Source organism: Polychytrium aggregatum (genome assembly GCF_025602895.1).
Source record: "Polychytrium aggregatum strain JEL109 chromosome Unknown BJ171scaffold_43, whole genome shotgun sequence".
Taxonomy (NCBI): domain Eukaryota; kingdom Fungi; phylum Chytridiomycota; class Chytridiomycetes; order Polychytriales; genus Polychytrium; species Polychytrium aggregatum.
This window is the reverse complement of record NW_026516245.1, coordinates 280,922-302,302: the sequence shown is the minus strand read 5'-3', so window position 1 is coordinate 302,302 and position 21,381 is coordinate 280,922. Positions and strand designations below refer to the sequence as shown.

At 56.6% G+C, this 21,381-nt stretch overlaps 8 protein-coding genes across 8 annotated transcripts; 6 read left to right on the top strand and 2 right to left on the bottom strand.

Annotated features, from left to right (window-relative positions):
* The first annotated feature begins 5 nt into the window (after nt 1–5).
* BJ171DRAFT_221856 (uncharacterized protein) lies at nt 6–905 on the top strand. Its single transcript, XM_053106497.1, has 3 exons — nt 6–393; nt 523–708; nt 789–905. The coding sequence occupies exons 1-3, from the start codon at nt 174–176 to the stop codon at nt 821–823; spliced, it is 441 nt and encodes a 146-aa protein (XP_052963165.1). The 5' UTR covers nt 6–173; the 3' UTR covers nt 824–905.
* BJ171DRAFT_221852 (uncharacterized protein) lies at nt 880–3,748 on the bottom strand. The gene is made up of 6 exons (XM_053106496.1): nt 3,032–3,748; nt 2,816–2,936; nt 2,376–2,630; nt 2,149–2,246; nt 1,700–1,999; nt 880–1,600 (listed from the first exon to the last, which is right to left on the bottom strand). Exons 1-6 carry the CDS (start codon nt 3,547–3,549, stop codon nt 988–990), a joined length of 1,905 nt encoding a protein of 634 aa, XP_052963164.1. The 5' UTR covers nt 3,550–3,748; the 3' UTR covers nt 880–987.
* Nucleotides 3,749–4,135: 387 nt separating this feature from the next.
* On the top strand, nt 4,136–7,039 carry BJ171DRAFT_221778 (uncharacterized protein). The gene is made up of 8 exons (XM_053106494.1): nt 4,136–4,404; nt 4,562–4,665; nt 4,742–4,822; nt 5,010–5,189; nt 5,301–5,547; nt 5,763–5,835; nt 5,952–6,023; nt 6,103–7,039. The coding sequence occupies exons 1-8, from the start codon at nt 4,263–4,265 to the stop codon at nt 6,824–6,826; spliced, it is 1,623 nt and encodes a 540-aa protein (XP_052963163.1). The 5' UTR covers nt 4,136–4,262; the 3' UTR covers nt 6,827–7,039.
* A 518-nt stretch (nt 7,040–7,557) lies between these two features.
* BJ171DRAFT_221809 (uncharacterized protein) lies at nt 7,558–9,583 on the top strand. The gene is made up of 8 exons (XM_053106495.1): nt 7,558–7,784; nt 7,990–8,079; nt 8,191–8,238; nt 8,351–8,590; nt 8,757–8,857; nt 8,939–8,996; nt 9,108–9,181; nt 9,272–9,583. The coding sequence occupies exons 1-8, from the start codon at nt 7,713–7,715 to the stop codon at nt 9,444–9,446; spliced, it is 858 nt and encodes a 285-aa protein (XP_052963162.1). The 5' UTR covers nt 7,558–7,712; the 3' UTR covers nt 9,447–9,583.
* Nucleotides 9,429–10,498, bottom strand: BJ171DRAFT_519762 (uncharacterized protein). Its single transcript, XM_053112380.1, has 3 exons — nt 10,365–10,498; nt 9,979–10,074; nt 9,429–9,803 (listed from the first exon to the last, which is right to left on the bottom strand). The coding sequence occupies exons 1-3, from the start codon at nt 10,479–10,481 to the stop codon at nt 9,726–9,728; spliced, it is 291 nt and encodes a 96-aa protein (XP_052963161.1). The 5' UTR covers nt 10,482–10,498; the 3' UTR covers nt 9,429–9,725.
* Nucleotides 10,499–10,660: 162 nt separating this feature from the next.
* BJ171DRAFT_519760 (uncharacterized protein) lies at nt 10,661–15,564 on the top strand. Its single transcript, XM_053112379.1, has 5 exons — nt 10,661–11,062; nt 11,345–11,577; nt 11,661–11,739; nt 11,992–13,000; nt 13,120–15,564. Exons 1-5 carry the CDS (start codon nt 10,719–10,721, stop codon nt 15,547–15,549), a joined length of 4,095 nt encoding a protein of 1,364 aa, XP_052963160.1. The 5' UTR covers nt 10,661–10,718; the 3' UTR covers nt 15,550–15,564.
* A 193-nt stretch (nt 15,565–15,757) lies between these two features.
* BJ171DRAFT_519758 (uncharacterized protein) lies at nt 15,758–16,756 on the top strand. The gene is made up of 4 exons (XM_053112378.1): nt 15,758–15,889; nt 15,996–16,230; nt 16,323–16,393; nt 16,489–16,756. The coding sequence occupies exons 1-4, from the start codon at nt 15,851–15,853 to the stop codon at nt 16,597–16,599; spliced, it is 456 nt and encodes a 151-aa protein (XP_052963159.1). The 5' UTR covers nt 15,758–15,850; the 3' UTR covers nt 16,600–16,756.
* Nucleotides 16,757–16,930: 174 nt separating this feature from the next.
* Nucleotides 16,931–21,101, top strand: BJ171DRAFT_221722 (muniscin domain-containing protein). The gene is made up of 12 exons (XM_053106493.1): nt 16,931–17,166; nt 17,389–17,472; nt 17,635–17,848; nt 18,038–18,080; nt 18,176–18,255; nt 18,384–18,482; nt 18,674–18,761; nt 18,887–18,929; nt 19,069–19,123; nt 19,294–19,415; nt 19,651–19,791; nt 19,942–21,101. The coding sequence occupies exons 1-12, from the start codon at nt 17,012–17,014 to the stop codon at nt 20,906–20,908; spliced, it is 2,091 nt and encodes a 696-aa protein (XP_052963158.1). The 5' UTR covers nt 16,931–17,011; the 3' UTR covers nt 20,909–21,101.
* Nucleotides 21,102–21,381: the final 280 nt, after the last annotated feature.

Below are 21,381 nucleotides of genomic sequence, written 5' to 3'. Positions count from 1 at the left end.
GCGGACCTCGATGGCTGGTGCTCCGTTCCATGTCGAAGCATCCCGATAGAGTGCCAGCAGCCCGCAGCCGCCGAAGGATGGAAAGCGTTCGACACTGTCACCCCGGTCGGCCGTGCCCGGGCTTTGGCGGCACGGCTTTGCGCTGGCGGGAACGGATGCGGCATCTATAAAAGATGCCCTCCCTGCTGCCACGCCGATCGCTCTTGCATCGCAACATGAAGGCCATCTCTGTTCTCCTGGTCCCGGCGCTCCTTGCCGTCTCGGCCATATGCGAACACTCCCACACCCCAGTCCTCGGTGGGAAATGCTGCTCTTCGAGCAACAGCGCCTGTGTGGGGAATGCCGACTACTATGCCTGCTGGAAGGACATTTTCCTCGTCTGCGATGAATCAGGTATGGCTCTCAGAGCGATTCTGCCACAGCGATTCTATCACCAACGCAGACATGGGCTGTGTGCTCTGTTCTACCCGATTATGCCCGGTTCGGCCCAGCCACGAACTGACTTGATTCACTTGATGGCAGGCCACTGGCAGAGGCAAAATACATGCGGCGAAGAATGCACACAGAATCCTCAATACAGGCAATTCTGCTCGTATAACACAGAAGTTAGCGGCAGCTACGGCCATTCCATCGGCGATATTTGTGAAAAGGGGTCTCCCAACATCTGCCACGACCATCAGTATCTTGAGTGCCAGCAGAATCCGAACGGTGGGTTGTGCATATCGACAGCCACATCCTGTGGAGATGGCCCAAAAGAGTGCTCTAATGTGATTTGGATACTTTGGCAGGCGAATGGGTGTGGATCTACCAAAACGACTGCTGAGAAGCAGCGCTGCTGGATAGACTTGGGCCGGGCATTGCTTCCGACTCGTGAATATATGTGTTTATCCTCCAGCATCCCGAGATCGAATACCCCGCTCCATTATCTGCAATCGAATGCCGCCTCCGAGAAGCGGTGCGGACCCGATTACCGACTGCTGATCAGTTCTAGGCAATGCGGGGAAGGGCTTCGTGCTCTCGGGGCCGCGATTTGAGCTTCCGTTGCCACAGCAGATCATCCATAAGTCGTTGCTTGTAGAGCTTCCATCCGCGCGACCGCAAGTACTCGCGCTGCAGTTTCTGGATCGACCACAGATCGACAGCGTCCGACAGGTACTTGTGCCCGATCTGGTAGGCTATTTCAGTGCCCACCAGGCGGATGAACTCGTTTTGGCTGACCAAGACGGCTTTGACCCTCGTGGACGACACAATCGAAAACGGGCTTCGCTTGGCGTGTAGTTGCTGCCGGAAGTTCAGGGCCGTGGCTCGGATCACATTCGGGGCCCCTAAGGCGACGACGGCAGCAACGTCAAAAAAGTAGTCTCCGTTTGTACAGTCCTTTATCTTGAGTATCTTGTCCACGGACCGAATCTGTGGCCCGGATTCGATGAAGCTGGTTCCGGTGATAAAGGTCTCGGTGTGCGGGTCCTTTGTCTGGATTGATCGGCTCGAGGTCTCGACTTCCTCGGGAAAGGGCATGAGTTGCCGCCGATCTGGGTATTCTTTCGAACAGGGTATGCTGAGGAAACGAACTGCTTTCAGGAGTCGACAATGGCCGTCCCTAGTTGCGGCAAACAAGATTGTAGTGTGAGATGCTGTTGGTCGCTGGACAGTGCGCCCCCCCCCCTGCTCAGGAAATGCGTGCACACGATATACCCACTTGATTATGACGATGCTCTGGGGGAAATCGCCTTCGGTAATGATTGTCTGGTTGGCCATGTAGTCTCGTGACTGACTGGTGGCAGCCAGATGAATGAGAGCCGACTTGGAGAACATCTTGAACAGCGGAATCGATTCGAGGAGCTCCAGCCTCTCGGTCAGATCACGCTCGGACTCACTCTTCAGCACATCAAGAAAGTCGCCTTTGTTGACACGAAGAAACTCAGTGTCCATGAGGGTAATGACTGTCGCTGCACGCTTGACATTCTGGAGCAGAGCAAGCTCGCCAAAGCTGTCTCCGCTGTGCATGCCACATCCAGAAGAAAGCAGTAAGAACCCCGATCAGTGCCCTGGCCCGATACTGCAGAGTGTTTGTCGATACATTCCCTGTTCGTATCGCTAGCTCCGGCATGCAGATCATTCACACCATCGGATGCGGAGGACCGATACCTCTTTAATATGTTCAAGAGCACCGACTGGCCCTCCATATTCTTGCGAACTTCGACCTGCCCGCTGATGATGAAGTAAAAGTTCTCGGCCTCGTGTCCCTGTCCACGGCCAAATCGACAGTCAATAGAGCTGAGCCATCGATGCTGTAGATCGGACGCACGCTGTGCATGCACGACGATAACATGTGTCCCAACGAGCCACACGAAATGCCTCGGGCACGGACTTACTTCCCGGACAATCACTCGACCCTGCTTGTACAGTTCGAACTTGGTAACCTTGCTGAGGGCCTTGCGCACCGGCAGCGTATATTTTGCAAAGGCAGGCATGGTCGAGGTCAGGCGAAATATAAGCTCGGTGTCTCGCTTGGTGTACTCGCTGGGTTCCTTTTGCAGGGCATGGCGTGTCTCGTTGGAGAGATGGCAGACAAACTGATGGCTCTGAGTGCGATAGTCGTCCATGAAGAAGCCGATCTTGTGTGCGGTCTGGGTTGCAGATGCGGCAGGCAATCGCATATCGATGGGTGAGGGATATGTGGACAGGCGAAACAGTGCCCCAGATTGGATTCGCTCAGATTAATGGAACCAGCATCGAAACGACACCGGTGGTCGCCCCCGCTGTTGAGACGGATTCACAACACTTCCGAGCCGCCCGGTGGCTCGCTTCTTACATATGAGGTTCCGGTACTGAAGGCACCGACGGGCTTGCCAGACACGAAGCGAGGCTCAACCACCCGGAATGCCTGGATCGATCGGATGGCAGCCAGAGTCGAATTGATGGCATAGTTCCACCTTGCTGAGCCGACGTCGACGAGACAGGCTTGAGTAGATGGCCGTGGACTGCCATTCCTCTCGCCAACTGCTGTCGAGACAACGACACTGCATACCTGTCCCGGGCTGTCCGCTTGTCTGCCGTCCTGATCTGAAACTTGGTCAATGCCGACACAATGCCCGGAAGGTTGCTTTCTCGTCTCGGCACATAGCGATTCTTCAGAACCTGGACGGCATGGAGCAGCACTTGGTTGTGCTTTTCATTGAGATCACCGAGAGCCACCGAGTCGACCAGGACATCGGTTGAGGCCGGGGCCCCGACGATGCCAGCTTCGTCTTCTTCGAGCAGGGACTCGCGCGGCTCGAGCATTGCTGTTTTGTTGCGGTAGAGAGACGACCTTTGGTTGAAGAGCGACAGACGCCGGTCGAGGGTCTCTTGCGACAGTTGTGTGAAGCTCTCGGTGGAGCCTGAGACCTGGCTGAAGGAAAGATGCTGTGGGATCGGCGGAAGCGCAGACATTTTGCATGAGCAGTACCTTGGCCTGTTGGCGGTGGCAGGGCTCTGCTGCAGTGGAGAGGGATGGGGCGAGAAGACGGGGACGATGTGGAGGTAATAGGGCCTTGAACTTGACATGCCCGGCAACGTCTCGACCACACCGTCTGGGTGATGTCAACCGATCCCGGCGGTTGTGATTGAGTGCGGGTTGGCCAGAGGGACAAGACCGAAGCGGACCCATGGGACAATAGGCGGGAGCAGTGCCGGAACATGCGGCAACAAGGACGCACTGGCGTATTTCACACTTGCATATTCTTCATTCCTGCACAGGCTTCACCCACCACACACTATTGAAAACGGGAAAGCCGCACCTTGCAGCGTTTCCAAAATGAAATGGGACACCCCCGTTTTGAGCTATGACAGGGTGTTTTTCTGTGACCTGAATACACCCACCCACTCATTGCAGTCATGGCCAAACACAGCACCCTCGATTTCCGCATCGCTGCACTGCGACCGGTGGTCTTCACTCGGAGGCTGCCAAAGTGATCTGTTCTATTTCTTATGGCTTTGCTTGACGCATGACATCGCATACTATGCCGACAAATGGGTTGTTGGCAGGTGTCCCGCTTCCCTGAATACAGTGTAGGATCGGAAGGCCATGTGCTCCCGGTTTGTTCGTCAACGCAGCCGTCCTGGCTTCGCACATCTGCGCAGTCGGCCTCAAGGCGAAGCATCCAACACCATCCTGCTTTGGCCCTGGCCTGTCTGCCGTCGGGTCTGTTGTCGATCAAGCCGGCGACCGACCTGGTTGGCGCTGCAGTTGGCCTGTCAACGAGAGCTGCATCGGAGCAATGGACTCATCCAGCGCTCAGCCCACCAAGCCTGTCTTTGGCGGCATCCCTTTCGACTCCGAGGAGCAGGTCTCCATCAATGCCAACCTACAGCGGTACCTGGGTCCCGAATATGTGAGCCAGCGGAGCGGCCCCGGCAGCAGTGAGTCAACAACGCACCTTGGTCCACAGCTGGATCTTGATCTGAATCTGCGCTCTGACGCTACTCTGGCCTTTGCGGGCCCGCCCGATCCGCTGCTCTAACTCGGCCCTCCTGTCGCTGATTTCCGTGATCGCTATGATGGCCGATCACCCGCCAGTGAAGTTGAATTACCTCGAGGGGTGGAAGGCCATATCGATCGCCAACGAGATATTTGGTTTCAACGGCTGGTCCTACAACATCGTCAACATGAGTGTGGATTTTGTGAGTATCTCGCGGATCCATCTGCGAGGATCTTGCTGTCGCTCGCTTTGCCCTCTAACAATACCCACATGCGCAGATGGACATGGTCGATGGCCGGATATCGGTTGGCGTCTCGGCGGTCGTCCGGGTGACCTTGAGGGATGGAACTTTCCACGAGGTATGCGCCCAGAATGCCGGGGCAGACTCACGGAACACCGGGGTCATTCGGTTATGCGTGGCCTGACGCTTCGAGCAAGACGACGTTGCTCCCCGGCCATCAAGGCATGTCGCGGGGGGGGGGATGCACATCAGCACGCTTGCCCGTTCGTTGAATCATCGCTCTCATCCATGATGTGTGTGCAAAGGATGTCGGCTTTGGCTCTACTGACAACGCCAGGACCAAGACCGCTGCATTCGAGAAAGTCAGGAAGGAGGCCGTTACCGACGGCCTGAAGCGGGCTCTGCGGGGCTTTGGAAACTGCCTGGGCAACTGCCTGCACGACAAGGAGTACTTGAAGAAGGTCAAAGGAGTCAAGTCCGTTGGGGTGAGTCAACGCCGAGCGACTCGACTCTGCCCGGTTGGTTCTGGTGGGCCGTCCAGGTCTGTCTCGCTTGATCCTGGTCGCCTTGGTCCTGACGAGATTGCTCACGATCAGCTCCGGGCAATCGACTTGAACGATCTCTATCGCTCCCCCGAGAACCGCCACCTCCTCACCGGCGGTGCATCAAGCTCGACAACATTCCAGCTCGCGCCTCAGGCAGCCTCGTTCAATCGGGGTCCAGCAGGCATAATGCCCCCAATTCCTAGAGTCCTGAATCCGGCACCAAGACCCACCTTTGCAGCGCCGCAGCCACCGAGGTCTCCTGCTGGCTCGGTCGCAAATATCCCAGGCCAGGTCGATGGTGAGTCTATAGGAGCGCTGCTCTGAAGCATCGGCCGAATCAGCCGACAAGACACATTGAGTTGTTGGTGGTTTCGTCTCGAGTGCCGCTCGATGGCCAAAGCTCGCAGTTCGTAGCAGTTTATCTGTTGGTGTGGCGACTCAGTCAGCCGCCGACGCCGCCGCCGCCGCTGCGAGCGGTGTCGATCGATACTAACGGCGTCGTTGTATTCACAGATATGTTTGATCCTGGACTGGACTGGGATGCCGATCTCGTTACCGAAACGATGTATCAACTTGACGAATCAACGTAAGTGGGCTGTCTTGCGGCAATCATGTCCTTGTCTTGACGTTCGTAGCGAATACCCCTGTTCCGAGGAATTGGCTAAGCACCGGTTCTGAAAACCCTCCCCCCTATCTTGCAAGTATACCATCGTTTGTAGCGGCTGCCGTGGAGCCGTACAACGCCTCGAATACGATCCCGAACGCAGTGGGCAGGTGAGATCATCGACGCTGTTGCAAGCACTCTCGATAACTCGGCATGCGGTCGGTACTGACTCGCAAAGCCTCTCGACAGAAATCCAGCACAAGCCCACAACCAACGCACACTTGCCCAAGCGCAAGTCCGGCAAAACATGCCATCCGTCCAGCCTGGCGAGTACAATGGCAACAATAACTTTAGGCTCATGGCCCAACCAAGACCGATCTCAACCGGCACCCAGGACTGGGCACAGCGCGAGAGCCCCCAGGCGCAGCGGCCGCTGGGATACAACCCAGCGGCTCGCAACTCATCCTTTGGCCAAGTGCCCCAGCGACAGCCCACCCCAAGCTTTTCCCACGCAGAACCGCGCTTGACTGACACTTCCATACCAAGAGCCACTTCAGCGCAGCCTTATGAGCGATTCGCTCCGCAAAACTCTCCTTCGATATCTCCAGCGAGGGTAAGCATGGTCAACCATCAATCTGCACCATCGCCTCTGCTGCAGCGAGCGCAGGGCCCTACCGTACCTGCCTCCAGTGCTGGCGGCAATTTTTCGCCTGGCACCAAGCGGAAACTGGGGCCAGGCGAGAATCGCATCCCAGGCAACATCCCATCCATTATGGCTCCACCGGTACACGAGCTGTCACGAAGCCACAGTCCATCATTCAACCCAAACGCTCGGGGCTTGGTGCCGGCATCGCAAGGATCCAGTTCGAGTGTATGCTCGGGCGGTAGCAACGCTCCCGTTCCCAATCACCAATGGCAGCAGATGGGCACCAAACGGCAAAAGCCAGACGCGATGGGACACGAACATCCGTGAGAGAATGAGGATGTGCATCTGTGCCAGTGAGAAATGCAAAGTCAAAGTGCTCAAAAGATGCCGTTACACTGTATTCAGGGGGAAACGGGGCACCCCGGATATTGGTCGTTGAACAAATGCTTTGTTGCCTCAAAACATCGCGCTGGCCATGGCCGTTCCCTCTTGCGATACATTCGCCATGTGTTCGATGGAGACATGCTGGACAAACAGCTGTACTTCAGCCTGACCCGGCGACGGCGATTCAAGCGACTCGATCTCCAGGTGTGCTCACAGTGCTGGGAAGCCAAGCGACTCGAGAAGGTCGAGTATCTTGATATCGATACACCATGGAGCTGTCCAGATGGTCGAGTGGATGCATCCACCACACTCACACTTCGAATGGATGCACCATACTCACACTTCGCATGGATCTACCACACTCACACTTCGAATGGATGCACCACACTCACACATCGAATGCCTCCATACCAGTCAATCGTCGACACAGGGGAACGACCAAGTGTATTCAAGACCAACCAACGAAATCAAAGAGATTGCCAACCAGGACGGGATATAACTACACGGTTCGCCCATTGAGGCCTGTCCCGTTTGACTGTAAATGCAAGTCGAGAGTGCCGACGGCAACAGCTCCCCGGGTCGATCGCGATCACCTGGCTGTCTGTCCTCAATCAGGCTGGACAACATATGGAATCCGCTTGATGGGGCGTGGGAGGCCGGGACAGCCAGCAGAGCGCCTCGGCCCACGCCCACCTCTTCTGCCGATCGCTTGTTTGCCCTTCTTCCGCTTCCCGACTCGTTATTCCGCTGTTGGCTCCTCGGACATCACCGCCTTGTTCATTGAATTGCACTCTTGCTTTGCACGTCGCATCCGTTCCAAAACGCCATCATGCTCGACGGGCTGCCTACGCTTGTTCCACACCGCATCGGCAATTGGTGCGAAGAAATGGTTTTGAAAGAGGTGCGGTAATACGACCGAGCGATTGTGCAACTGGTGTCGTCGAGCCGATTTCAGCCGTGCTCGTGGGAGTCGCCAGAACCCCGGAGCACTTTTGATGTCCACCCAAGGCTTCGCCGCCCTCCTCGTGCAATGAGCAGCTCCGAGGGAATTGAGGCCCAAACACTCGCCCCTGACCTTGTCGATCTACTCGGTCTTCTTGGAAAAGAACCAATTACGTGAATTCCTCGGAAAGAGCACTCGAAACGAATTGATCTGCCAAAGGGTCGAAAGGAGGATTCGCGGATCAAGACGGCCGGTAGAGTACCCAGTGTCCATCGCGGGCAGCATTTTGATGGAATCCGCAGCGGGCTAAAGCGGAGCGAGCATCGAGCGGTTGATAAACTCACTCACGCCGTCAATTGGACAGGTGAAGCTATCCGATGTCATGGAGTACGACCAGAATATCATGCTCAAGGTAGTTTGACAACGCGTTGCATCCTCCACCGCCAAAGCATCTCCGTCACTCCCGCGACGCTGATTGCAGCATATCAATTTCTTGGCCCCTTCCTCTCACATCCAACCAACAGAACCTGCATACCGAGGGTTTCTTGTCGATCGACGTCCCAGATAACTACCCTGACAGTGTCACCAACCAGGATACCTTTAATCTCACGACGTCCCTCGTCGAAGGGGTGCCCGTGGCAAGGAACTGCTTTCGCTTCCTGCTGAAAGACGAGTACAGGACCGGCAACCCCGAAGAGGACAAGAAGCTGCGATATGGCCAAAAGTTCTACCTTGTCCTGAACCGCGAGTTCGTACAGGGCGAGGTGGGTCTCTGAATCCAGAGGGCAAGCACATGGACATCAGCGATTGATCCAGCGATTGATCCAGCGATTGATCCAGCGATTGATCCAGCGATTGATCCAACGAGATGCCGACTATCACTAACACGTACCTCTGCTCTTGGGGGGGGGCACTCACCCTTGGTGCTAGATGTACTTGTCATCGACCCTCAAGACACTTTCTAGCTTCTCAAAGTACGGCAAGCAACAGCCAGCCTATGTCTCCTTTCACAAGAGCAATGCCGCTCTCTGGTGCGTTGCTGATTTTTGCCCCTTGTGAGCACGTCGGCTTGGTTGCCAGAGGCCGTTGCGCTAAATCGGGCTCCCATGCAGGAAAATCGACTGTATCGATCCAAACATCCGGTTCGAGATGGAGGGGCAATTGATCGAGGTGGGCACATCCACTCCGACACGATAGGCAGTAGCAGCGTCTTGGAAAGGTGGGCTATTGCTGCACAAAGGTCGGAGAGCCTGACTGACGTGCAGTCTGTTTCTATACCAGCCTGGTTCGCCGGTGCTCATTACGCACTGCGTGACTGGACAGCATCTCTCCAGCGATCCACGGCATATCGTGCGGTGAGTCACCAGCATGTCCTGCGATACTGATCCCATGGGCGCCTGTGCATTCGCCCGGCTTGCTCACGACCTTGGCTTCTTCCGGCACAGCAACGACTTTAGTGTCGAGTGGGAGGCCGCTTGCCATTCATACAAAAACCTCGATGCGGCGTGCCGAAACAGACAGGAGCTCGTCCAAAACCACTGGGTGATCTTTGTGGGCCAAGACTCGGCCCAGTCTTCCGATGCTGGGGCTGTCGCTGAAAGTGCCAGTGCTGCGGTTTGAACGGGGTCGAGTCACAGCTCGTTGTAGTGCAATGCCGTTGCAAGTGGCGATCAATACTATAACGATGCAGCATATGGTGCCCGTTCATTTTATTCTCCAGTGCGGAGCCTTTGGAAACTTCATCGAGGGCCCGGCTGCCGCTGGACAAAGGCACTGAGCCAGATGCAGCGCTCGAGCATGCTAGATCAGTAGCCCTCGGCTCGACTTCGTGAGTGATGCACACGCCATGATTGGGCGTTGGTTTGGGGGATGAAGACGGCTTTGTCAAAGATTGATGAATCACGTTCGCGACGGAGGCGAAACCAGAATAACACCATCTCCACGAACAAAGAGCAAGTCGTGGCTTTTGACGACCGTCTGTGGGCCACGGATTGGAAACAGGGATTGCAAGAGTCAGCGTGCAGATATTGGTCAGCTCGGGCGTTCGCAGGAACAGAGGCCGAGTGGATCGTCGATGCAAACCAAGGCCAGATCAGCGCAGGACCGACTCCGATCAATGCGGCGCAATCGAAAGGCCGGTGCCAGTCCTTGCCTGGATTTTCTGCTCGTATGTTTCCTCGTTGATGTCGACGACAGTGATGGTCTCCTCGACGTTCCCGAGGACAAGGTTCATGTGCTGATCATATGCCTGACGATCGGAAAGCGCACGTCAGTCGGGTGCAGGGCGAGCAGGGGTCGACTTGCCATTGTGCAGCCCGGACCCAAGACGCCCCATCTGCATGCCGGGCTGGGTTGTGGTCGCAGCACGGCTACGAGCCGAATTTCGTAGCACAGCTATTGCATAGGTGCCTGCCATGACCGGTGACAGGGCAGCGCTGATGTGCCGACTGGAATGCCGACCGAAATGCCGACCGAAATGCCGGACAGGACCGGCTCGGCCATCGGCCATCGGCCATCGGCCACATCCGAGATACTCACATGCAGTCTTCCGCGCAGCTCCCGGTCTCCGCGCATCTTGACGTAGATGCGCTCGTCGAGGGACAGCCTGACCAGATCCAGAGGCTGCTCGACAGCCAGATCCTGACCTTTCTCCATGGTGGGCGGATATGCAGATCGCTCGACAGAGCCGGCCACGCCCGCCGCCTGTGTTGTGGCCCGCAACGCCGCCAGACCGCCGCACGGGGATGCCACGTGGACTGCGCATCACGAGACCCGCTGTAATTTTGCCCAAAGCCGCTGCTGTCGGGGTCGTCTGCGCCGTCCGCGCTGTCGGCACCACCAGCGCCATCTGCACCATCTGCACCATCCTCATCGCCAGCACCACTGGCCAGAATGGCCCCCACCACCAGCGCCAGGAAGCTTGTGCTGAGAGCACCGCGGTTCTCGGACGGCGATCCATCGACATGGGCTGCATTCCTGGGCGAGCCGGGCGCATTTCCTTCAGAGGCCGAGGAGAAGGCTGTCCTGCAGCAACTCGGCAAGATCATGTTCAAGCAGGCGAGCACAAATCCAAGGCTGCAATCGTGTATAGACTTCAATGTGCCTCGAGCATCAGTCGATTTCGAAAAGGACATCCACTCGATTGATGGACTGGAGGCTCTTCCCAGTGGATACCGGATGATCAAGACCCCCGGGGCTTTGCAAGGATCGATGCCATTGATATATGGCCACCGCTTGTGAGTGCCGTTGTTGGCGGTGCTGGGCGACACCGACTCTATCCGCATCAAACTTGATGTGCCTGGTACCATCCACTCAAGGCAGTTCTCCCAGGGCCAGAGGATCCGGTCGAGGACCTGTGATCGGCAAGGGTCGGGCGATGTAGCCAGGACTCACCGAACGACTATCGAGGGGGACACCATCAATGGGCTTGAGCTGGAAGTGTTGGCGGCAATGATCCTGATACATAACATGCAAACTGAAATGCTGACAGCATATGCTCCCATCCCTTGGCTCCACAGCCGTGTGCCTTTCAGAGACCTGGGCTCATTTGCGGAGCATCTGCAGTGGCTCTACAGATCAATGACGCCGCACGCACCATGTCTATGCCGCATTTGCACCCTGAAACAAACCGCGAATCCAGAGAAAGCAGAGGTCCAAACAGCCAAGGCACACATTCCAACGCTACTGATCAAACCCGATCCCGATCGAACCCATAGTTTGAGACATGAGGAAACAGCACCCGGAGCGGCTGGTATGGTGCTCGATTGCTGGATTGTGATTGGTGTCTGTTGACTCGGGCCCGTAACTCGGAACACTGTATTCCCGTATTCACAGGGCCGAGCCAAGTCCCCAAATCAACCAAAGATGCTGCTGCCAGCTCAGCACCTCCCCATAGGAGGGTTATCTCCGACAGGTATGTATCCGCTCCGCGAACGACCAATCGAGGCTATGCTCTTCTCCTCTCTTGCTCAACAACAACCTAGTTCGATTGCCGTGAGTGCCGGGCAACCTTGAAGTGGCTCTCAGCGGATCTTCTGGACCTGTCCCGCCTGCTGCGTCATGCAGTCAAGCTCTTGGGATGCTGCCGCCAGCGACGGGCGGCATCGTGTCCATGATCTCACGAGCCGCTTTCCTAACATATCGACCCTTTCCTCTGCCATCCAAGTCTGTCTCAGCCAGACAGAATCGCTGCAAGCTATTCCGACCCCGGTGGCCCAGTGCCTTCTTCCACTGAACCTGCTGCTGCGCCGCCGACCCCAAGGCAGCCAAAGACGCCCCAGATTTCCGCTGAGATATCCGTGGAACCTGAGGAAAATGCAGCCCCAAATGACTCAAATATTGTGTCGGCACCAACTGGAATTACGGCCTTGCAGCGAGCAGGACTGTCAGTCACAAGTGCCAGCTCTGAGAGTCCCTCCGCACGCATCAGCTCCAGATCACCTCCAGAGCCGTCTCCGGCTCCAAAGCCTATGCCCCAATGGCGTGACGAAGCGGCTTTGCCTCAACCTGGCTCGTCCTCCCATGGTGGTGCTACAGCTTCGAACATCGCGGGTTCATCCACTGGAGCAGACGACTCTGGGCCAGCTTTGGACACGTCGGATCGAGACCAGTTTCAGACAGCAGCAACGCGAACATCCATCGATATGATAGACGCCGCTCCAGCGAACAAACTACTGGACGCCATCGGCCAGCTGACTTCACTGACTGAGGGAGGCACACTGACCCGGGCGTCGCTCGACCCAGTCCTTTCTCTGGAGTCCTTCGCACTCCTTGCGGAGCAGTACCGAACAGTTGCAGCACAACTGGAGAGCTTTGTCAAGCTGACCGCCAAAACATCCACCGATACCTCTGATAGCACCGCACCCGCAAGTGCTACCTCTCACTCCTCTGCACCGCATCCTGCGCCTGTGCTGGATTCGGCCTCTGCGGCAAGCTCGGCCCCTGCAACGAGTCATGTACTGTATCAAGATTCGAACAGCGCTTCGTCCTCTGTTGCAACGGCTGCCACAAAGCCCGACGATATACCGTTTCCACAGCCGAATCAAGAACAACAGACAGCCAACCAAGTTGAGGGGCTGACGGCTGCCAAGCTCCAACCAGCGTATCCGCAAGGGGCTCGCCACCACAACCCAGAGAATGTGCTGAGCGACAGTGCAACATCGCTCTCCAGACAGGTACACTCGCATCCACTCATTCGTTTACTATGCATGCCGGCCTGGGATCGCTATCGCTATCGCAGAGTTACTCCGCACAGCTACTAACAGATAGCAAATGGGACGTCGAATGTGCCAAGGGATTTCACACACGGACATCCGCTCGGGGCACTGAAAGCCCCGCTGGTATTCGGCCTAGTGCCTCAATGGAAGCGAGACACTATCAGACGCTCTCAGCCCTGGAGCAGCAGCAGCAAATTCAGCAAGCTCAACAAGCACAGCTGGCCAAGCAGATGCAAGAAATGAAGCAGGCGGAACAAAGGCAGATCCAGCAAGTGCAGCAAATGCAAGAGATGTGGAAAAGAGCACAGCAACAGCAGCAACAGCAGCAACAGCAGAAACTGCAGCTACAGCTGCAACAACAGCAGAAGACTCCACCCATATCGACAACTCCACAGCTCTACCAACCTCGACCGACTTCCGTACCGCTGACGAGCCCATTGGCCAATATCTCTGCGACGGCCAAAGGCGATGCCATGTCACCTTTGCATTCTCAACAGACATGGATCCAAACCATAGGCCGTCCCTATCAACACCCGGATCCGCGAGAAGCTGCATATGTCGCCAGTGCGTCCGCCAACCCCTCGGTTTCCGGCCCCATGCCTCAAGTGCCTGCCGCCAATCAGGACCCGAATATGGAGAGCGCCAAGACCCTCATCGCACAAACTTTTCAAATCTTGGGATCAGCCCACTCAGTTGAGACCAAGCGGATGCTGTTGCAGCATATTCTTTCAAACACAGCCACCCCGATCATCGCCATGACTCTGGCAGCCATCCAATCGGCCGGCGCCCGCATATCACCCGAAAACAAGCAGATATTGAACGCAGCTCTGCAAGGATTCAAGCCAGGGTCTGCTCTCCTACAGCCCAAAAACCCGCCTATGCCACAAGGCATCATTCCAAAATATGAATTTCCACCACCGTCGGGCCCCCTGTGGATATCGGACCCAACCTCTCGGACAGCAATTCCCTCGGCTTTCCCTGTGGCCACCAATCCGCTACTCGGTCCCCATGTACCGCTTGGGACGCCTGCTCGTCCGAGACCGGACATGGTTCCAAACCAACCGCCACAATACGTACCCCCTTTCACTGGTCAGATCGGCCGGTCTGGTCTTGTGCTGCAGCCGCAACCCTTGGCCGATCTCCAGCACACACCTGTGCCGATGGCTGCTCGAATGACACAAGGAAGGCTGCCGCTCCCACCTGGCAGCCAGCATGTGCCTACACCCGGTACATCTGCTGCTGTCGCAATTGGCAGCGCGCAACTTGTCTCCCCGTCCATCAGCGGCGCGTTAAACCCGAACGCGGCTGAGCATGCAACAGTGGTGCACCCAACTGCCAATCCGACCCCGGCGAGAGGCACAACTTCCGTTTCGGTAGTTCATCCATCTCTACGCGGGCAGAGATCAACATCCGTCCCCGTGGCAGAACAATCGGCCCCCACAACGACCCCAAGTAAGAAGGAGACTGGGCCCCAAGGCACCAGCTCGACAGCCAAGAGAAAGTGGCCCAGTCTCGCAACTCACAGTGACAAAAAGGCCAAAACAATAAGCCCGACTGGTGATCGGCCAACCCCCTCCCTCTTTCGCAAGATGGATGTGGTGTGCATTCCGGTATATTTGAAGCTCCTCGAACAGGCCCCGATTATCCGCCCAGGCATGAGCGCCCCCTGGGATCCAGCTTCTCTCGAGAATCAGCGCCTATACTGGCCCGCACAAGTCCGGCAGATTCATGGACAAAGGTCAGCAAAGGTTTGGACGACTCCTTTGATTGTGCAGCAAGCCCCGGATGTGCCCTCGAGCAGCACTGGGCTCCAGAAACAAAGAGTGCATGTGCAGATTCACACCCCCCAGGTCTTCCTGTCCATCGATCAGAGTGATATGTACGTCTACGAACTGTCGCTGTTCGAGTGCGAGTCCATCGCCATCCGTCTACCGGAGTTATGTCTGCTTCCATATCTTGAAGTCTACCCGCACTCGGTCGTCATTCCTGGATTTATGAATTCGGAGTTCATTCAACGTCCTGGAAAAATCGACCCGGTCCTCTTGATGTACTTCAAGGCCCATCACGTGTGCTATCAGCGGCTCTCTGCATCGCTGATTATGTACAGCCGATTGCAGCTCCCGTTACCGCTCGCGGGCGTGACAGGTGCGACGCCTTCGGTCATGGCAGAGCTGGATTGCTACAGAGCCCTCGTACTTGGGCCAGTGACTCTGTGGACCACCGATCGGATCTGGGTCGCAGAGCAGGGATCTGTGTTGCTCAAGAAGATAGTCATGTTCTGCTTCCACCGAACGACAAAGATGACCAAGGTGCTCTGCGTCTCGCTGGATCCGGAAGGCGGTCGGGCCGGCAGCGACCCAGAAGGCGATCGATCATTGGACAGGACTGCAGCCTTGATTGACATATCCCAGGTCGTGGGGCGAGTCTACGAGAAATGGCCGTATCAGAAGAAGCATCTGGCTCTTGGTCGGATGATCTCACCCGGCACCCTGGCACGGTTTCAATAAAGTCGTGAAGGATAATGGAGTGTCAGTTTCCCCAAGAGCACCGATACGCTCGGCCATTCCGGACCGGGGTGTTCCTACTCCATCTGTTGAGCAAGGGAATCGGCATCTCGCGTGCTCTCAGATGCACCTTGCCTCGCAATCCATGAAAGCAACCGGCCGCCCATTTTTGTTCATGGCGTGGCCCTCCCCGGCGAGAACCGGGCGAGATCTCCTGCCCTCGCCCTCGGTGGGGTTTTGTCGTTCTCGCCACGGCGTGGATCGCACCGCATCCGTCGTCTGTGATCTGTGCCCCTCTGAACGAATGTGCAAAAGGTGTCTTCGTAGCTACATGCCGGACCGAGTAAGACCAGTGCAAAGCACGATACGGCCATGTCCCTGGTGCGCGGTGATGCCACATGGGCGTCTGGCCGGGGCTATATCTTATTGACTCTGGCTTGCTTGCTCAGGGCACCTTCGTGGCCGACAATGGCGCATATATGCTGAACTTTGCAGGATGCGCTAAATGCATGCACATGGAGCTCGACGCTGTCCTGCGGCGCAAGCCAGTAGCCACCAAGTCAGAGCCTGAAACGGACGCTCCGATTCATGGGGCACAGAGCGACAGTATCGACGGCGCCGACGATCCCGACGACCCCAACGAGGCTGACGACTCCGACGAGGAGGGTGCAGAGACTTTTGAGCGTAAGGACATGCGCAGACGACAAGCCGCAGAATGAACTGCATACGATTGCCATCACTGACAACAGAAGCGTCCCTCCTTGGCAACTCCGCAGATGTCTGCCGGAACTGCAAGCATATCGTGGCCACCCACATCCACCGATTCGAGGAAACCGCTGCCTATCAGGCGAGACATCATTTGCACCTGATCCCTGTTTTCACGATCTGTGTCGACCGCCACTTGGAGCCTCGTTCTCACCCCACACAACGTGCAATGTACAGGAAAGCTCCATGGAATGCGGACTCTGCGGCTTTGGCCAGAGCACCGCTTCGATCATGCCCTATGACCGTCGTCTGGCGGCTCGATACAACGAAATTGTTCGTGAATCGTAGCGATGGCGACGAGCACACAGTTATTCTGCTGCCAGAAACACGCTGTAATCGGATCTGTGGGTCCGTTTGAATCCAGACTGCTCGTGTCGGTCCCAAAACACGATGTCCATGACGCTGTCTATGCTGCTGGCCATGTTGTCGTCCATGTTGCAACCCATGTTGTCGTCCATGTCGTCGTCCATGCCACCCGCGATATCCCAAAGGTGCTCGGTCGGCTCCTTCTCGCCGAGGAGAGAACCGGCGAGAGCACACACATACACACACGTGGTTCGAGCCAGGTGGCCGCCACATGCCCTCGTCCGTCTCTGCGTTTGAAGAACTCCCCCCTGCTCGGCCCAGCACCGCCAGGCATCGTCGAGCACCGTCGCTGGCACGCACCCACAGCAACACCGATCCCGGAGGAGCTCTCACGATGAACTTTGGAAATTTCAATGTCCGAAGCTCTCGAACCGAGAGCAGCGGTAGCATCGACACCTCGAGTCCAAGGGGCTATGTGGAGTCTCTCCTGCGGCGGCTCAAGCGAGGCAAGGCCCTCGATGACGAGCTCGCAGATTATTTCAAAGAAAGGTATTCCCGCCGTCTGGACGCCGTGTCCATGCCACCACACACAAAAATGAGCGTGGGCTGCTGCGGATGCTCGCCAAAGATGCACCTGAGTCAGCAACCAGGTTGTTTCTTGGTGCAAGGGTTGGCCGCATCTCACCAACAGCAGCCCAGCATGGAGCCCCCCCCCCACCTCTCTTTCTCGCTTCGCTGGAGCAAGCAATTAATGCATCCCGCGCTATCCAGAGCTGCTATTGAAGATCGCTATGCCAAAGATCTCCTTCGCCTCGCCAATACCCGGCAAGGCACGGTCGACGAGTCGCAGTTTGGGTGAGTTTGCCGATACCCTGCCAGAAGGAACGGTCGTCAGTCCGCTCGTCGGTGTACAGCCGAGCCACCAAAGTCTCGCCGTTGCGTGCTGCCGGGGGATACTGGATGCACTCGACCTTCTGTCGCCACGCTAACGTAGCACTCTATGTCTCGGACAACCAGAACGTTTGCGTCGGTCTGGGGCAGCTTGATCAGCAGCACCATCAAGCTGTCCGAGACCCACGGAAAGCTGTCAACCAAACTTCAGGACGAGATCGAACAGAAGCTGCGACATCGAGCCGACGTCGACGCTGAGTGGAGCAAGCTCAAGACGCTCGAGATCGATGCCCAGCGAGTGGCCAAGGATTTTGACGACAAGGTCGTCAAATGTCACAAGGTATGTATGGCCGCGCTTGAGGCGAACGCTCTCTCGCTGCAGCGCCGTGCTGGAAGCGCAGAAGCCGCCCCTGAGCTGTGTCAGCCAGACAAGAGACAGAGACTTGACTGGCATCTGCCACATTCCGGTCGAGCTATCGACCCCGTCCCACACTCGGTATGCTAACTGGATCGCTGTTCGCACTTGCAGGCTGAAGGCAAAGTTAAGAGGAAAGCGGGTGACTCGCGCCAGCGTAAGGATGAGCCGGGGCTCAATGAACCAATGCATCTGAACCAACATGCTTTCAGATCGTCAGACAGCATGATACCAATCGCCCTCTCTCTGCAGAACGAAAGCTTGAAGAGGCCCAGAGTGCCTACGAAAACTCCAAGGGGCAGTGGCAGCAATATGTCGCAAGCTTCAATAAGGTAGAGCGGACACGGCCGGCTGTCGGCGAGGAGCCAAATAGCTCGAGTAGCCGAAACGGCATCGCTGGGCCCTGTTCTGAAGATGTCACTGCGCTGTGTTGATGAGTCGTCCCACCTCTGTTTTGCAGAAATTCGTCGGCATGGACCACCAGCGGTGGGGCGTCGTCAAGGATGTGTTGCAGAACTATGTTTCGTTTGAGGCGATGGCGATCCAGGGTCTCCAGGGTGTAAGTCTTGATTCAGCGGCCTGTAGGACGCGCAAGTGTTGCAACAGCCGCTGGATTGTTATGAGGAGCCATACAAGCGCCTTGGCTTTGTTTCTCTTGAGTTGGCCTCGGCGGGGTGGAATGGTTGTGTCGGGTGCTTGCCCATCGCTGTTCTCGGTTGACTCCTTGCGCTGACCCAGTGTCCACCGCAGGTTCCGGACGAGGTGCTGGCGTCAGTCCTTACCTTCGATGGATTGGATAACACCCATGCTTTCATGATCGCCAGCGGCGGAGGAAAAGGTGAGACATCTGGCCGTATATATGGTGTATAGAATCTGAGCACCCGATGCAACTGTGGCTGGATTGATGATTGCGCTCAACGGCGACTGGTGGCGATACTGGCTGATGACCTTTGCCCGATACAGAGCTGACCGGGAGCGTGAGCGAACTTCCAGAAGAGACTGAAGCGTAAGCATCTTCAACTTGGCTTTGCTGGCTTTCCAGAATCACTTTACTGGGCTTGATCGTCTTGCGCTGTTTGACTCCCCTAACCCTGCACTCGTCCTTTGCAATAACACAGCTCGCGTCCTCCCGAACATGATGCTAGTCCTGGCCCTGGTCCGGGTCCCGCTGTAATGGTCGAGCAGCCATCGGTCGACGAGGTAGTGAGCCACCGATGGGCTGTCAATGAACTGCATGTGTATTTGTCAACAGACTGCCAATAGACGGCTTGTGGATTTCCCATTCATCGTACCCTCCCCCGTCCTCCTCTACAAACGGCGCACTGCTGACCTGCGCCGAACTGACTTCCAACACCTGCGCCATCTACCAGGTTCCGAAGGTGGACGAAGAAGGATATACCATTCGCCCCGTTACCACAGGACCGTCGCCTTGGGACAACGTCGGCAACTCCTCGCACAACTTTAGCGACGATGAAGACGGTGATGGCGAAAGGTATGTATGTCCCGGTTGTTGCAGTTGGCGCTGCGACTGGTCCGTCCTGCTGCAAGGGAGAGTCCTGTGCCCTCGAAACCCATGGCCTGCACTTTCCCCTCGCCGTGCGCTTCGGCATCGAGAGCACCAGTAGATCCATGCGTGGCGGCCTGTGCAGATCCACCACAACCACGCGCGTGATGACACTGCACCACTTGCGATCCTGATCATGCGCTTCTGAACACAATGCCTGCAGTATGGCAGCCTCGACTCGATTCAACATTGCCATCAAAAAAGAACCCATGGCTGAGAGTCGCGAGACAGCGATTCAAGCCCTGAAACACGTCCAAGCCACCCTTAGCCAAACGCCCAGCATCGCAAGTTCGCGAAAGCGGGGGTAGGTTCCTGCCTTGGCACCGATTCCACCTGCACAGTCTGGGTTTGGAGGCGACGCTGTGTGCCGACTGTGTGTGATATCACTGCGTGCTGGTGTGATGGACTGACTCATTATGGCATCACCACCGGATTCCGAATTCCAATCGGACAGGACCCGAAAGGCATCCGAAATGGCAGACAGCAGGTCGTTCGACAGCACGTTTACAGACGGTTTTGGCACAACCGGCCGCTCGGCGGCTCAAGGTGGCCCACTCGATCGTTTTGGCGCCATTTTGAACTCCAACTCCGTTCGTGAGGAGCCCGATGTCCTCAGCGCCGACCCCGTCTCGATCCAGTTCACAATCAGCGAAGTTGTGAATGTGCTCATCCGACGAGGCACGATCGAAAAAATCCTGCTCACCGGCGACGTTGCGATTTCGATCACCAAGGAGGTGCCGGATGACCAGGACCCGATGGGCATGTTCTTTATAAATCTAAATGGCCGCGACCGCCTCGATCAAGTCGTCCCCAACCAAACCTACGCTCGGCTCTCCTCGCCCTTCAATACAAGCCAGTACTCGATTGACCTCGAAGCCCTCGTGGACTCGGCCGAAGTCGGCACACATGTCCCGATCCTCAAGTATCAAGTGAAGATCGACCCCGACGCGGCGCATCGATACATCCCCATCCTTGCCAACCCGCTTTGGAAGTGCGAAGAGGGCGTGACGAGCTATTTGATGGCTTATCAGTACAACCCCACCGTTTCAAGCAAGGTCGAGGTCAACGAGCTCATGTTCATGACCAGCCTGGCCACGTGTCACAATCCGATTCACTCCGTCCAAATGAAGCCAACTGGAGCTTGGAGTCCCGAACGCCGACTGATCTTGTGGAAGGCAGAGAGTCTGCATCCACCAACCGATGCTGCTGCCGGCGCTGTCGAGCCCATCAAGCTTCTTGCCCGGTTTGAGACTGAGGGCGCCTGTGTGCCCGGCTCCACGGCAATCAAGTTCCAGAGCCAAGGTGCTCTGCTGTCAGGCATTGGCATCGAATTGGTGGACCCGGAATCCAGCAAGAAGCCCATTGTGCTGCTCACTGGCGTCGAAAAGACCGTTGCGACCGGGAAATACGTTGTGATGTAAATCACATCCTGTCCCCATGCATTACCAGTTATGCCGACCATGTCGATCACTGACGGTCGATCGCCCAAGCGCTCCTCCATCACCAGGGCAAGCTGATATTCCTGTCTCTGGGTCGCCTAGAGATCCCACCAAACTTTGCTCGTCTCTGCCACAGCTAGACCTACAGCCTCAGAAGACTCACTGCTGTCCCTGTCCTCATCGTGGCAAACACGAACGCTGCCCACCCATCGCCTTGCTTTGACCATGCACCTCCCTCGTCTGCGTCCAGTTGGCGCCGCCTGATTGTGCTTTTGCTTTGATTGACTTCTCTTCAACTTCTGCACCGCCTTCCCTTTTGTTTTCATCCGCCCCGCCGGCCCTGTTCCTTTCTTTGCTTTCCAATACTTTTATCTCATATGCTTGCCCTTGCCGATCCGACACGGGCCATGACTCGGCTCTGTCAGTGCACCTGGCTCCCAGGCCCATGCCTCATT